The following is a 17,420-nucleotide window of genomic DNA, read 5'->3' on the forward strand; positions in this document are numbered from 1 at the left end:
GAACACGAGTGAATCTGACTGCAGTAGATGTGAAAGATATGTATAAAAATGATGTTATTTAAGCCAGCGCAAATACCTGTATTTACGTCCTGTTTTTCGGTTGAAGTCCAAAGTAGCCGATTGCCGAGTTCACGCGCGTGATCATAGGCATAGATATATACATCTGTATATATCAGGTGTATATATCTATGGATCATAGGTAACTAAACCTATGCGCGTGAACTCGGCAATCGGCTACTTTGGACTTCAACCGAAAAATTGCACTTGTAATGACACATCAAGGATGTTAAGAGCCTAAAAGCAGGTTTAAAACTTGCCCCATTGAAGTCAACAGGGTGCAAATTTTAAAAATAGAATAACTCGGTGTAGGCAAAACCGATTTTTGTCGTTGTTCTCTGTATTGACAGCACTCCAAATGTACAAAAAAATGAGCTCAATGTTAAAATTGACCGGATCTCGGGAACGCACAAAAAAAATCCAGGAAAAGATTTACTATCTCTTAGTGTTGTGATCCCATGAGGTGAGAAAATTGCGCTAAAACACTCACTGAGTTTTTATTACTTGTTTTCTCAACTGCTTACACACATTTTCAAAACTTTTCCTCTTTTTTTCCCCCAAAAGTTTACACACAAATCCAAGAATTGCACACATAAAATGCAAAACGCCTCACATCTCTTGCTAAATGAAGCACTGCATTCAAAATATCACAAGCATCTCAAAAGCAAACATTTGTCTTACGTTGTAAACACCTTTGCCATAATATTATATTTTGGATATATCATATACACAGCTGTTCAAAACCTAAAGCTCTTCTTTCTTGAGCTTCTATACATTTCTGTACAAGATTGAAAGTAAAGTGATTGAAAAATTCACGGTAAACACGAAAGCAAGATTGAAACCAAACTATTTTTTGTACTGTGAGCATTTGTGGTTGTGAATACAGTATTACACAGTTCGAACAACCTATAACTCCACCTTTGGTCTATTTAGGCCTATTCTAAAGTCACGATTGGTTGGTGTTCAGTAAAGCAATGTGTGTGTGCACATGTGAGGAGTGTGTGTGAGGCTGTGGTGTTTTGATAGGTTGTGTTTGAAAAAGGAAATCAAGATACTCCCTGTTAGAGTTTTGTGTGTCACATTTAAGTTTGGCCAAGTAACGGCTCTTTTCTTCTATTGGTAGTCCCAAATAATACTGGCTAGACATACTTGCTAGCTAATGTAATTTGCTTGTTACTTTCTACAGATGAACTCTGTTGTTATTGATTCTACCGGAAGTTAAGTTTGGGCCACAAAAGCGCGCATGCGCAGTAACGTTTGTTTATGTTGTTGCCGTTGAAACCGTCTAATAAAAAACGTCTTTCATACTCCAGTGCTGGATGGAATATTCTGATCGACAAATCTGTTTTGTTTTTAAATAACGCTCTTTTCATGTAGTCGCGATGATATATTGTGTAATGTTTAACAAAATAAAACTAATAAAAAAAACGTAGACCCCAGATCACTGATAGTATAGACTTAGTTGAACTTTATTATTGTACAAACAGACGCAGTATATAAAGCATTTAATGAAAATGTCTCTGAAAAGTCTGTGTATTTGACAAATATTGCATTTATTTGACTCGATTCAGCTGTGGTAAAGCATGCAAACACTACGGGAAGCAGAAACTGTCCGATGTCCAACCATAGACTGTAAAAAAATAACACAATAACTTTTTTTTATGATACTTTTAGTCGATTCATGTCCTCGAGTCGATTCTTACACTAGGGCTATTGAGAGTCGAGGAATCGACTCTTTTGGAGTCGACTCCCCAACATCGCGCGGGTTGAAGAGACAGAGCTCGATGCTTCAGATCCGGGCGGGACGAAACGGCTTGGAACTTGTTAGGTAGCAATAATACTTCTCACATGTTGTTCTCACATTCACTGCTGATGTTCAGTTCAACATCTAGTAAAGTTTTCCTGCCTCAGAACTCGGTGTAAACGGTCCAGGGCGCTGCAGAGAGTCGGCTCCCGTCATGTGACACATGTTACTTTCCTCACCGCTGGTTAGAATAAACCAATCTCTATGGCTCTGGAATAAACCAATCGCATTCGATGATGATTTACTGGACAGAGATCAGATGCTGCGTCCCAATTCGCATACTATCCGTCCTAAATAGTATTGGAAATTATAATCAATATCCCAATTCGTAGTATGTTGAATTGAGTATTCCAAAGATGGTCTATTTTTTTCCGGTTAGAATACGAAGTGCTGTTAACGGTTAGAGGAGATTCAATTAGAACTACAAACACGAATAAAAAGTGTTAAAAACTACAAACATGGCGGATGCGCGACTCCGGCAGATAGAGATTGCTAAAGCAGATTTTTTTGTATGCTTGGAGTTCATAGATTTAATTATACAAATTAAATTATTATACAATGTAAGCATGAACATGTCTCTAATAAGATATTTAAAAGAAACCCAAAGAGGATTCGCGTATCTGATCCACAGAGCCCAAAGACAGCGCATGCGCAGTCTACGTGCTTTTATTGCATTACGAAGCCACTACAATGAACTATTGATGGGTTTCTTTTAAGTTTAGCTTGAGCATGTGATAGGACATCAGCTGATAATGCTGGTTTCATGCAAGCAACCACATCATGTGCTGACAGATATCACTGAAATTGATATTTACATGATGATGAAAATCTGTTTGTTTTGGTGTTTCATCGTGAGACAATGACGATCACGTGTTTGGTGAGTGGGCGGGGAAGTAGGCGGAGCTTCACTGCGATATGACATTTCTGGGATATGATAAAACTTTTGTAAACTAATGAAAATTCTATATGTAGTAATTCTGTAAACAGAAAGAGAAGAGTTGAGAGAGCGCCATCTGACTTTCAATTGTTTTGTGCGTTCTTACCTGCTGAGTTTTGATTGGCTGACATGTCTTTGGGGGCGGGGCTTTTAAAGCGTGTGATCAAGGGCGAAATAACATCTTTAATTTAAATTTGAATGCATTTCAAATGGCAACAAATGTGAGCTTGAGTGTCAAATCAATAAACAAACCTCAAACAACGATTTTACATTTTTATTTATAATTTAGATATTTTCTCCTTATACATGAAAATACATCCTGACATCAATATGAAAATCACACTCAAAAGATACTAAATAGTCCAGCTCAACCACTGCAAGCGCAAAATACAATCTTATCACTTCTGCGGAGATATATTAGCCTATTACAGAAATACTTTAGAATTGATATAAGAATGAACTAATACTTTATGCCAAACATATTCATTACATATAAAGGTTATACATTCAGAGCAATATTTAGTGAACAGCAATTCATCTTAAAGGTTTCAGAAACACTGGGTTCATTTTTTTTCTCTCTCCTCCAAATGATCTGGTGTGTAAACAAAGTTTTTTGGGAGTATCATAAATGCATCTTAGTGAGCAAATATTTAAAATAGTTTGGTCAAATCTAAAGATTTAGCATTTAAAAACACTTCAGGCCTTTAAAGTACGCCGTTCCCCGGAGCCAGCCGATCCGACGGGAGAACGGGATCACGGCGGGAGCACGCTCAATTCTTCCTTCTCCCTCTTGTTCTCCTTTTCCTGGAGCTTCCTGAAATGTGTGGAGGAAATAAAAACAAGTTTAAATGCAGAGAAAATCAGCATTAAATCAATGTATCAGCAAAAGACACTTTAATAGCATCAAGGTCTCTTAAGAAAAGGATTGAGTGATTATGGTCCATTTACTGAAGGGGTTAATACAGAAATACAAATGGAAACCAAAAATAAATGAGTTTGTTTTAGTAAAACTCCAAAAACAGTTTTCATATACATGTCACTTGTGTGATATTCAGCAAAACAACGTCCAAGCTCTTCTTAAACACTCAATATCACATCTCTATTTTACACACTATTTGATGATCTTTTGCACATCTGGACTCATTTCTAAACTATTTGCTCTGCTTATCCTTCCCACTTCACAGATTAAAACCCCAGTTTAGTCTCGATTAGAGGAATTTAGGAAACCCTAAAACACGTCGGGTTAAAGGTCACAGATAAACTGAGCAGAACGGTCAATCTTCACACTCTGTCAATCATTTACTGTTAGTCAAACAATTTCGCTGTGATTTACACTCGAACACTGCTATATTTAACCAATCACATATACACTGAGATAATTAAGAGATGCATCAAATTGATCAAAAGTGACATTTATAATGTTACAAAAGATTCTATTTCAAATAAATCCTGTTCTTTTAGACTTTATATTTATCAAAGAATCCTGAAAAACAAAATGTGTGACGGTTTCCACAAAAATACTGTTTTCAACATTGAAAATTATAAATGTTTCTTTATCATCAAATCATCATATTAGAGTGATTTCTGGAGGATCATGTGACACTGAAGACTGGAGTAATGATGCTGAACATTCAGCTTTGATCACAGGAATAAAATACACTACTATATATATTCACATAGAAAACAGAAGTTTTACATTACAATATTTCACTGTTTTTACTGTATTTTTGATCAAATAAACGCCGCCTTGTTGAGCAGAAGAGACTCTTTCAGGAATATTACATTTTACAGACTCCAAATTTTTGAACGCAAATATCTATAAAAAAATAAAGTGCTGCTGCAGTTCCCTGAACGGCCACCGGTGGCACTAAAAACAAGGGTTTCTGGATTCTACATAGAGCCACTTTAATAGAGATCTTAGTTAACACAAAGGAATGGATTCAGTTATGAGACAAAAAAACTGATTTATACAAGACAAACAAATGATTCTGTCCAGGACAAACCAGAGAAAGTTTATTTGAGGGGCGAAAGACGAGCCCTGAGAACACAGAGACCCCACGAGACAGATGTTAATGACAGCTGGAGGACGGGTCGGTAGAGAGGTCTGGTTAGAGGTCGACTCGGCGGGTTCGAGCAGAAGTCCTGCTCAGTTCTCCTACCTTACTGCAACACACAAGCCTTTTTAGAGCGTCCATTGCCTCTGTTACCCTCGACTTCAGAGAGTCAAAGAGAAAGAGACACGCTGAAGAAATGATTGACATTCACTTCGAGGCTCTACAGCACTAATGCCAGATACACACATCTGACTATATAAAGCAGAACACACACATTCAGCCAGAACGAGCGGTAATGAAACTCGTTTCAGGAATTGTCATTGGTTGTCTTGTTTTTATGACAATTCAAAAACATGATGTCCAGAGTCGTTTCAGCCGAAAATCAAAAGCGTTTTTAGAACAATGATTAAGTTTTTCCATTGTGACATTATGCAATGACAATTTAGGTGAGAGGATCTTTATTTAATTTTTTTAAATTTCTAAAATGTATTAAATTTATATATATTTTTCGCTTTTTTAAAATTTGGTCTATTTACATATATATTTATAATATATAAAATGTATTACGTTAAATAAAAATATTGACAATTTAAAGTGAACAAAAATAAAAATTACACAATTCTACAAATATATAATACATTATATATAGCAAATATGAATAATTTTTTTTTATTAATATTTAAATGTATTTTGAAATATTTCAATATAGTATGCTATTTTGTAGTGCTTTATGCTGATTGTAAATAATTAAAATATGCATAAAAATTTTTATTTTTGAAAATAGCCATTTTCTTTTGATCTTGGGCTGAAATGTGACCTGAACATGTTTTCATGACATTCAAATAATTAGTAAAATATCTGGGATTGTGAACGGCAGGAAAATTTCAGAATTTTCCAGAAATATCCCAGCAGCTTGAAGTTAAACATTAAAATATTATTAGTGCTGGGCAACGATTAATCGCATACAAAATAAAATTGTGTTTACATAATACATGTACTGTGTATAATTATTTTGTATATATAAATACACACACGCATATATTTAAGAAATATTTCCGTGTGTGTGTGTGTAACAAATTACATATACAAAAAAAATACATATAATTTATATTTTCTAAATATAATAAATATTTATTTATAAATAACAAATGTTTTAAAATGTATACATGCGTGTGTACTTATATATACAAAATAATTATACACAGTACACACACATATTATGTAAACACAAACTTTTATTTTGGAAGCGATTAATCGTTGCCCAGCACTAAATATTATAAATAGTAACCGTAAATATTTACTTTATGAATAAAATATTTACAGTGTTTGCACACCAAATGTTTTAAAAACACATTGGACACTGATCTTCAAGCAGCAGTGCTGAAACACACGAGCTTTATTACACACATAAATAGATTACCTTCATTACTGCTTTTTTTGTTTCTTTGGAAGAAATGTTTCTTATTTTCAGGTTTCTGGTGGGCGGGGCCTACAGGAGGAGTGGGCGGGGCTTGTGGTGTCCCATCTACATCATCATGAGTCTCGACACCGTTTCCCGACGACTCGTTACTCGACTGAAGCGGGTCGCCCACACATGTGTCTTTATTCTCATCGCATTCGCTGCTTCCTCTCGGGTCAGGATGAGCGTTTAAAGGGTCAGTTGCATTTACTGGTGCAGAATCATCATCATCCATACACCTGATGCTATTGGCATTATGGTTCAGAAGTTGTGGATGTGTAAGGCTGGGTGAAGCGTCAGGCTGATGTACTGGGGTTTGTTCGTGAGCTGGTGTGTCCTCAGTTCTGGTGCTCTCACACAGGCTCAGTGGTGAATCAGGGACAGTGGAGTTGATCGCAGTGATGCTCTCGGGTGACTGAAGCTCCTTCACGTCTGAAGGAAGGCGGATCAGTGGTGAATCAGGGACAGTGGAGTTGATCGCAGTGATGCTCTCGGGTGACTGAAGCTCCTTCACGTCTGAAGGAAGGCGGTTCAGTGGTGAATCAGGGACTGTGGAGTTGATCGCAGTGATGCTCTCGGGTGACTGAAGCTCCTTCACGTCTGAAGGAAGGCGCTCTGGTTCACCGTCACCCAGCGGAGAGGCTTCATCTCTGGGTTTGGTGCCGCCACTTTTTCCCGGATCTTCTGGAGCCGAGTCCAGGGTTTTGACCACAGACGATCCAGCTTCTTCTTCGACAGACCTGACACTTGCTGCTTCGGGAGAAGAAGAGATGGGTTTGTTCAAGAGTGTGTGGACTAGAGCATGGAGACGTCAGCATGAAGCACAGCAGTGTTCGGTCGGCTTACAAAAACATACAAAACTGTTTCTGCAGAGTATAACTTCGTTCACATGCAGCGTACAGCTTGTGTTTGGGTAGTTGACATCAGTGTCCTGCGGTGGGACGTACTCAGTTTTTAAAAAAATAATTATTGCACATACAGTTTTGTGAATATAAATCGAGCGACTACATGGAATAGTAGAACGTCCACAGATGTGTCTCACTGCAGGACTGGTGATGCACTAGTGAAGGTGAAAGGGCAGGGCTGCATGATTTGGGTAAATAAAATATATCTAATCACGATTTTTGTAAAAATTGTGATTTAAAATGCAATAAAAAAAAAAAAAAGCACCAGGCTTGCGGAACTTGTTTGTGATTAGCAATATGACAAATAATAATAATAATAATAATAATAATAATAATAATAATAGTAAATAAAAATACAAAATAAATAAAACTAATATTTGGCTGTAAAAATCAAGTATTTAAGAAAAAAAAACCGTATGAATGATATGAATAATGCTTAAATGTAAAATTCCAATACAAATATTTGTCAATTTCTCCATTTTTAAACTTATTTTGAGGGTTTTAAAGGAGCCATATTGCGATTTTGTTCTATTTTGATTAATCATGCAGCCCTATGAAAAAAAAAAAAAAAAAAAAAAAAAAAAAAAGGAATAACCTAAAAGAAATTACATTAATACTTCTTTTTGATTTTGCTTTAAAATGTTTGTGATTATGTATCAATATTACTGTAAAAAAATAATAAGAAATACAAAATATGAAATATTACAATTGTAATATTTCACACACAAAAAACAAGACAACAAAAATGAATAATTCAGAAAAAAAAACATGTTTTTAAAAGTACAACTGAATTTCTTTACTTTCAAATGTTACACCGAACTTATTTTTGATGGAAAAACCGCAGGGTTTTTAAGCACTTATTCATATTAGCGATGTCGTTAAAAAAAACTGATAAAAAAAAATAATATTGGTGAATTCATTTATAAATAAGATTTAAATATAATACTTTTCCTTAAACATGCACGTTGACCTAAACTTAATGTTGAAAAAACAAAACCAAACATGTCAACTACCCTTCTGCAGTTTACAGCTTGTATTTTACATTCATTTACATGCATGTTTGTTAACAATGAAGCATTTATTATCACTGGCATGTGATTGACAGCTGTAAACCACCAATCAGAAGCGAAGAGAAGCAGCAAAGCCGATTGGCCGACTGACGTGAGGAATCTGGCTCGAATCCCAAAAGTCTAAACGTTCTGCTCACGCACCGACTCTATAAGTGACTGGACAAGCAAACACGCTTCTACTTTAAAGGGGTCACATGATGTTGTAATCATGTCAGAAACTTTTATTAGTTTCAATTAAAACTCTTTTTGGACTGCGCTGAAGTTACAGTCTGTTTTCATCATTCAGTAAACTCAGAAGATCAAGTCTTCCCCTTTAATCCACTCACTATAGACAGCAGCGCACAAGCCAGAAGAGGAACGAACAGATGCGTTTGAGACTTTTGCATTGGAGCCGGTGGAGAGCCTGACGGGATCGTGTTCTTACCGGACGGTCCCGTATCCCTATGCATTTCACTAGAAGGGGCACTTTCCGTTTCGCACCTGGTCTTTCTCAGATGGAAACCCTTTCGAATGTCCGCCAGGAGATGATCGATGATGCAGCCGTCGTCCTGCGGCACCGGCCCTCTCCTGACTGCAGACAGAAACACGTTTGTTATGGTTGGGGGAACATATGGAAGCTTGTTTCCACCACAGAGCAAAAACAAAAGAAAAAAACACATAAAAAAGGAATTATGACTCAATTGACCGTTCGCGAAGCCCCGCCCCCTTTAGTTACTGTTGCTATGTCCGACAAGCCACGCCTCTCTCACACACACCATGTTCTCACGCAGTGAACAACACATCGCGGAGCAGAGAGGACACTGACAACACACTGAGACAGGACACACCAGGGTACTTTTAATATGAAACAGTCTCAAATTTGGTCATTTTTAAAAGAAATGTAAGCAATAAATAGCGTTCTGTGTCTCTTTAATGTGTCGTGACAGATCGCTCAGTTAAAGCCGCTCGTGAACCGATCATCTCATCCTTCTAGTTCATTAATAGCATCTAATAAAAATGAATGAACATCAGAAGGAATGTTGTTTTAACCGCGGAAAGACGTCAGTACACTCCGTTTCTCAAGTTCAAATCCTCCAACGTTAATCTACTAACGTTAACTCTCCTGACCGCTTTGTCGGACAAAAATGGCGGATGGATTATGATTGGTCAGATCGCCTGTCAATCAAACTCCCTGCGAAGGGTCAATTCAGACTTTTTTTTTTTCTTAGAATTGCAAGTTTACATCTCGCAATCCTGACCTTTTTTCCCCCTCTTGGAATTCTGAGTTTACATCTCGCAATTCATTTTTTTGTTTCCGTCACATAGTAAATTTTTGTAAAAAAAAAAAAAAAAAGGTAATTTTTATATCTCAAACTTCCGACTACTTTCTCACAGTGGATTTTTTGTCTTTCTCACAACTCTGAGAAAGTCACAAATAAATTACCTTTTTCTATTTTTTATTTCATGGTGGAAATATGTATCCACAAAAGCCAATTAATTATTAGCTTTTTGGGGGGTTGCAAAGACTAGAAGTGAATGTATAACATCTGGTCCCATTACCGGTTCCTGAACACCTGTATTCTTCCACCGCTGAGACTGAACACCACACTGAATCTACAGCGTCACAGCAGAGTAAATGATGTCTGGTCTGAACGCCACGACATAATACAAACACAATAAATGGACATGCTTTGGTTAATTACATTAACGACTCACTTATCTTCCCATCTTCCCCTTTCTGTCTCTTGGAGTCGTCCTCCGCCAGCTGCTGCTTTCTTTTCTCGGCTTTGGCAGCTTGTTCTTTACGGATCTTGTTTTCCTACAGGAAGGAACAGTTTAATTGGTGCTCAGGTAATTTCATGAACAAGCCACTGAAGCCACAGACCTTTAAGGCTTTGAGGAAGAGTTGGCGGAAGGTCTTGAGGGTGCTGAAGAGTTCATCCAGCGAGAGCTGAACCACGTCTTCACAGAGATACTGAGCCAGGTCACCTTTCCTGCTGTTGATGTTGGTAAAGCGCTCCTCCAGAGCTTTACACGCCGCCAGGTTCCTCTACAGAGACATCAGGAAAGAGCATGATGACAGACTCTGCACATTCATATAGTTAGAAACAATAGCAACTTATGATTTGTTGAATAGATTACATTTTAATCTATTAAAATATAAAGCAGTATATACAGTATTCACAATTTCATATTTTAATTTATTAAAGTCCCCCTGTGGTGAAAATCAAGTGTTTTTTAATGTTGTTTATATGTCTATAGTGTTTTTAATAAGACAAACCATGTGTAAGTTCATAAGTCGACAGCATTGCTGAGTATTTCCTCCTTAAAACTGCAGTGAACCAAAGACAGTCTCAAAAACACGCTTTGAAACCGCTGGTGTTTCTGACGTCACAAACATCTAGCCAATCCCGTCACTTGTGGGCGGGGCTTTTCTCCTTCGGGTTCTATGAATATGCAAATGAGCCCCGCCTCCACTCACTCACTCAGCTCAGAGATCCACTGGTTGACCATCACACGTTGATCTGATTGGTTACAAGGTAGTTTGTGACGTCAGAAACACCAGCGATTTCAAAGCGTGTTTTTGAGACTGTCTTTGGTTCACTGCAGTTTTAAAGGGGTGGTTCGGGATTTTTGACATCGGACCTCATTTTTAAGTCAGCCTGGTTGTTATTCATCAGTGGAGACATTTTAAAAAAAAAATTATCCAGTCCTTATATTTGGATAGTTAGCCGATGCTAGGCTAGCGCGAGTCAAATGGTATATGTTAGCCAGCCATTAAAAAACATTTTACCCACTCCACAGTGCACCAAACGCAAATCAATTATAACACTAGACTATTGATGTATATGTCCGTTGAGAGAATAATGTTAGAAATCAAACTTACCTTTCATCACATTGCATTAGTTATAATTTGTTCCCTGTAATCATAAGCCTTGTCTACAGCAGCAGCGGAGTGATATTGATTACCTAGGCAACCGAGTGAGCCGGTACACACATGACGCAAGTGTATTTACCTGCGCTTCTGTTCTGTGTTTACTTTTTGCCGCATTACTAACCGGAGCAAAGTAAAATTCCGCAGCTGCTGAGAAACTAGTTCCTTTGGGATCATTGAGATGAAAGGTAAGTTTGATTTCTAACATTATTCTCTCAACGGACATATACATCGATAGTCTAGTGTTATAATTGATCTGCGTTTGGTGCACTGTGGAGTGGGTAAAACGGTTTTTAATGGCTGGCTAACATATACCATTTGACTCGCGCTAGCCTAGCATCGGCTAACTATCCAAATATAAGGACTGGATAATTAAAAAAAAAAAAAAATGTCTCCACTGATGAACAACAACCAGGCTGACTTAAAAATGAGGTCTGATGTCAAAAATCCCAAACCACCCCTTTAAGGAGGAAATACTCAGCAATGCTGTCGACTTATGAATTTACACATGGTTTGTCTTAAAGTATATTAAAAACACCACATAGACATAAACAACATTAAAAGCTGGATTTTCACCACAGGGCGACTTTAAATGTGTCATTTTGATTACCAAAGATGAGTTTTAAGGGATAAAATGAACGGCAGTGGGACTATTTTATATATACTATTTTATTTAATATATTACATAAACTGTAATATGTAATATATATAAAATAAGTAAGTGTTTCTACCTCAATAACCCCTAAAAACTGCTCCTTGACGTCCTCAACTGATGAAGACACCTTTTTTCCTGCATCTTTTAGTCTTTTTAGAAGATTATTTGTTTCTGCTTGAATCGACTCCAGATTTACGCTGAAAGAACACACACACACACACACACACACACACACACAGCAGCAGTTGAGACTGAAATGACGGCGCTGATCTCGTGACACACACACACACTCTCAGAGAACAACGGTTGTGTTACCCGGCCGCTTTCTCACAGGCCTCGATGTCTTCTGGAAGGTTCAGCAGCTCTGGGTGGTTTAACTCGGCTTCCTGGAAATCACAAGACGCAGAGATTCACAACAAAGCCCAGTGTGAGCGGAGAAGCAGTAAAGGATGCCATTTAACAGGAATAATTCACCTCAAAATAAGGGTAATTTACTTTGCTCTCATGTCATTCCGACCTCATTAAAGAGTTCATACTGCCAAGCTCAAACAAGGACACACACAAAGATCAAATCACATGGAAAAAAAGATCTTGAGTCATAGGAACGGATTATGGTGATTTGTCTTTTTCGGAGCTTGACAGTACAATCATCCGGTCTCTTTCTACGGGCATACAGGCTTTGAACAGAAACTCAAACATTATTTTTGGGTGAACTTACACTAAAAATCACTAATATAAACCAATACCAAACTGAACATTATTACTGCGCTTGTGACAATCACTGTTATTTATATTACAGCTGTCAAGCCATTTTTTTTTATTTTATCTAATTACAAGATGTGCCATCAAATTTGGGTAAGAAATTACACCCCAAAAGATCATTTAAAGTCAGTGTTAAACAAGAAAAAAAAATAGACATTACAAAAAGTAGTTTTAGAAAGAAATGTTTTATTTGATTTATTACACATTAACTTTTAGGCTTCAACAGCCACGACGACAATTTTCATTTAAAACTATACCTTTAATGTTTTTTTTAATATGATTTTTTTTTATTTTATGAAATGATACTATAAATTATACTATAAACTAAAACTGCCAGTAGGTCACAGTAAATATTTAAATGAGTACGTCATTGAATCATTCATTCATTCAAACGGCTGATTCGCTTAGGAATTAAGTAAATGGGTCTTTTTGAATGAGTCATTGATTCACACGATTGATTCGCTCAAAACGAGGATTGATTCAGAAACATTGCTGTGCGCTGCTCTGGCTTTAAAGGTAATATTTTTCTAGACAAAATTAAGCAAAAACAGACAATATTGTGTCTAAAATAACACCATATTAAATTTATTGAACTGCTGTGTAAAATAAACATCACATTTGCACGAAAACAGCACTCGTGTGATACTCCGTAACTATAGGCTCTATCATATGATATAAATACCAGACTAATTTTTGCCCTGATATCTTAATTTATAAGTTCATTCTAACTGTATTCTATAGGCTTCAACTAATTAATTAAATTAACGTGTTAAATGGACAGACCTAATTTGTCTTATATCTGCTGTACCTCCAGGATGTGATGCAAGAGGGTGATGCGACTCTTGTTTGCTTTGGTTTCAGTGAGTTTCAACAGGGAACTAATCTTGAATCCCTCAGCGTTTCCTGTGTGACTTCCCTGGCAAAAAGGGAAAAAAAAAATAATTCACAAAAATGAGGAACTAAGACACTAAATACAGAAAACAGGGTGTGTCCAAGGTGACAAGGGCATTACAGCCACAGACTCTGCTGCTCGAAACACACAACATAGTCCAAGTTTACATTTCAATCAAAGGCTACAGAAGCAGGCAATCACTGATGCATGACCTTCAGATTTAATGTACAAATTTAAGATTAATTTAAACTGAGCAATAATAAATTCCATGAACATAAAACTCTGTAAAGTGCCCCATTATGCTATTTTTAAGACTCCCTAGTTTTGTTTTGGAGTCCCTACAACATGTTCTCAGTGTCTGAAACGCTTCCATCAAGGATTCAGTCTCTAAGCTCCGCCTCTCTCAGAGCTGCTCTGCTCTGATTGGTCAGAAACCAAACGCTCATTATCACATCTGAATCTCAGCTCTTGATCACAGTGATACGGACAGTAACGATGGCGTGGGTTTTACCGTATCAATCTCATCAGTGGACTTGCTTTAACAGCAGAAAACAGCGTCTTCTCGACATGAACAACACGAACCAAACTCTTAAAATCTCAGATAAACTACAGTGTTTGAGGGCGGGGCAAAGAGACGCTGCTCAGCCAATCAAGACCAGAGGCTGGCATTATGCTAATTAGATTCAGGCAGTTCAGAATCGATCTTTTTACGAGACAATAACTCAATATGCAGAGCTTTTACATTCACAAACAGCGCTATTACACACTACATGAAAAGATATTCAAAAAAGCACAAGGGCACTTTAATGGCGTTTTTCTTACATAGTTGAGGAAGTTTCCAACATCAAGGATGAGCTTGCAGAAACTAGGCAGCAGTGAACTTTTCCTGAGACCTGCGGGACGACACACACACACTTCACATTTTAACCCTGTGTGCGCTTAGAAATACTGTAAACATTGAACAATAATGTGACAAACTTATTAACAAATGCATTTGATGATTGCAGCATTTAATATGAACATCTCATGTGTAAATATGATGCATGACGATCTCACTGAATGTTTCAGATCTCGAGATGTTAATATAAACTGCACCTTGACTGTTGTATTAGACATTTAAAAAATTAGAAATAAATGTGGTGAATTGACAAACATTCATAAAGCGCTTTATAAAATACAGATTGTCAAAGCAGCTTCGCATTAATAAACGGGAAGATAACTGTTAATGTTGCAGATTTCATCAATTATGAAACGAGTTCAATTCCGCTGTAAAGCAGCTTTCATATGACAACACTCATTCAGATCAATTCAGTTTCTGCTCTCATCTGATCCAAAGATGCAATCAAATCAATAATATTACTGAATATTAATAGTCTTTTGAGCCTTAATTTACTTAAAGGAGAACTCCGGTCAATTTTAACATTGAGCTCATTTTTTTGTACATTTGGAGTGCTGTCAATACAGAGAACAACGACAAAAATTGGTGTTGCCTACACCGAGTTATTCTATTTTTAAAATTTGCACCCTGTTGACTTCAATGGGGCAAGTTTTAAACCTGCTTTTAGCCTCTTAACATCCTTGATGTGTCATTACAAGTGCACAGAAAATGTGAGTGATTCCTTCTGAGTGAACACGAGTGAATCTGACTGCAGTAGATGTGAAAGAAATGTATAAAAATTATGTTATTTAAGCCAGAGCAAATACCTGTGTTTACATCCTGTTTTCGGTTGAAGTCCAAAGTAGTCGATTGCCGAGTTCACGCGCGTGATCATAGGTAACTAAACCTATGCGCGTGAACTCGGCAATCGACTACTTTGGACTTCAACCGAAAACAGGATGTAAACACAGGTATTTGCGCTGGCTTAAATAACATCATTTTTTTAAACATATCTTTCACACACACACTCACTTTCACAGGCCGCCTCCACCAGCTCAACCTTCGGCTTCAGGATTTCGAGCACCGACAGCGTCTCCTCACACAGTAACATGCACTCAATCCTCAGCTGGTAACTGTGACGGTTACAAAAAGAAACTAAAGTTAGTCAGAAATAAACTTTTAAATTTGCTTGACAAAGCCTTGACTGAAAGTTTAAAAATGGTATAAGCTTCCTAGCATGTTTTAAACAATTTCTACACAGTTAGAAAAGAACTTCAGTTTGACGTGGTTGTGGCTTTAAAGCTCTGGGTCGGAGATACTGTTTAAATTCAGTCACAGAAGAAAAAGAAACCCTGTCTAAGCTTATTAATCAAGCCAACATAATAACAACTGCCTCATGCATAATACTGGAAGTGTGAATTTGAAACACTTCAGCATGTGGTGATTTTCATGCATCTTTACCAGGGTACAGCCAGCAATAAGAGGTAAAAGCAGTCCACATTGGCCAGTTTGTCTGGGTCTCCTTGAAAGGATTTTAAGTTGTCAATCTGGAGAAGTAGAAGAAATAAAAGTTAAAAATGCAAAACACTTAACTAACCATGACCAGAGTGGACTGCATATGTAAATTATGCAAATGAAGCTCAGAAGGACAGTTCAGGGGGGTTGTACTGTTAATTGATGATTAGATATATTAAAGTGCCTCTATTATGGTTTTTATGATATTACTATGGCTGTAGTCAACCAAAGAAATGCTTAATCGACCAAAGTCCTGTCCTGCGCAACGATTAGTCGACTAAAAAAAAGAAAAGAAAAAAAAAAGACGCAATGTTTTGCATTTTGATTGAACATTTATTAAACAATTGTCATAGAGTATTTATAAAACAACAACGAAAAAACATCAATAATACATAAAACTATAATAATAATACAATTCTTTGAAAATTAAGTGATTTTTTTTAACTGTAAAGTGAGGAGCTCTGTCATAGGTCTATAGTCACAATCGTGCACCTGACCACACCACACGCTACAAAAAAATATAACTGCTAAAACTGCCAAATAATGAAAAATCCTAACAAAAGCTCTCGTTTATACAGGCTGTATATTCTTCTTTACTTTCAAAAGCTATGGGTTAACTTTTGTCCAGCCGATCTAGGCGTTTTAAAACAAACACACAAAAAACCCAAATAGCCTTAAAAACAATCCTAATAATAATAGGCTGTATAGTAGGAAGGCCTATAGGTTTATTTTCGTTTTGTTACATTATTTAGGCTATTTTCAAACGCGTCGTGTACAAATAAAAACAAAAACATAAGAAAACACGATCTATTGAGTCAGCATAATAAAGCCGTTAAGGCTACTTATGGTGCGTTCACACCGGACGCGAATAGCGCTTCAGATGCGAGTGATTTCAATGTTAAGTCAATGCAAAGACGCGCGTAAAAAATTCCTGCGGCGCGAATGAGGCGTAGAGCGCGGCGCGGTAGATCTGCAGATCTGTAGGCCTAGTCCACCTTTTTTATGTTGTGGGCCAAAAACACTAACATGTCCACATTCTTGGGTAAAAGACAGCTCCTCGACTTGTTAACAATAGGCTAAATCCTGCTTTGGAAAATATGCGCTCTGCAGGAGTGGAGGTTGCAGGGATGCAGAGCACGCGTTTGGCTGCCCGAGCAAGTCGTGGATATCTCTCCTCATTATTTAGCTATCCTCATAGCTTGCACTCCACAGTCTTGTCGTCTTTTTTGGTAAAATGCAGCCAGACAAAAGATTTCGATTTCTTGGACATTTTGTCGACTAAAGCCAAGTAGCGTTCTAACTGAATGAATACAGCAAAACTACCTATATTCCTTACTGAGCGCGAAGCAGCAGTGCAGCCAGCCACAGGTGCGGTTCCCGAGTGTTCTACGTGGTGCGCTAAACTGTGGCTGTTACAAAATTTAAAGTTGCATTTAAAGTTGGGGATAAAACATAGGCTAATTATATTTAGAATACAGTAATATATAACTGCTTATAAAAGGAATAAATATCAAGGAGT

The 17,420-nt window shown here is 37.2% G+C and overlaps 1 protein-coding gene across 7 annotated transcripts in view; it reads right to left on the reverse strand.

Annotated features, from left to right (window-relative positions):
* Positions 1 to 3,057: 3,057 nt before the first annotated feature.
* Positions 3,058 to 17,420, reverse strand: part of LOC307147631 (inverted formin-2) — a 38,992-nt gene continuing 24,629 nt past the window's right edge. For 3 of the 7 annotated variants that reach the window (XM_079852517.1, XM_079852514.1, XM_079852515.1), the window contains exons 12-23: positions 15,848 to 15,933; positions 15,419 to 15,519; positions 14,332 to 14,402; positions 13,426 to 13,533; positions 12,171 to 12,241; positions 11,932 to 12,052; positions 10,151 to 10,315; positions 9,982 to 10,084; positions 8,711 to 8,857; positions 6,273 to 7,064; positions 4,958 to 5,011; positions 3,058 to 3,612 (exon numbers count right to left, since the gene is read on the reverse strand). In XM_079852517.1, the coding sequence (XP_079708643.1) occupies positions 4,959 to 5,011; positions 6,273 to 7,064; positions 8,711 to 8,857; positions 9,982 to 10,084; positions 10,151 to 10,315; positions 11,932 to 12,052; positions 12,171 to 12,241; positions 13,426 to 13,533; positions 14,332 to 14,402; positions 15,419 to 15,519; positions 15,848 to 15,933 (1,818 nt within the window). In that variant the 3' untranslated portion in view covers positions 3,058 to 3,612; position 4,958. The remainder of the gene's footprint in view (positions 3,613 to 4,957; positions 5,012 to 6,272; positions 7,065 to 8,710; positions 8,858 to 9,981; positions 10,085 to 10,150; positions 10,316 to 11,931; positions 12,053 to 12,170; positions 12,242 to 13,425; positions 13,534 to 14,331; positions 14,403 to 15,418; positions 15,520 to 15,847; positions 15,934 to 17,420) is intronic. The other 4 variants (XM_079852518.1, XM_079852516.1, XM_079852520.1 and 1 more) reach the window with 3 other exon arrangements.

This window comes from Squalius cephalus, assembly GCF_949319135.1.
Source record: "Squalius cephalus genome assembly, chromosome: 20".
Taxonomy (NCBI): Eukaryota; Metazoa; Chordata; class Actinopteri; order Cypriniformes; family Leuciscidae; genus Squalius; species Squalius cephalus.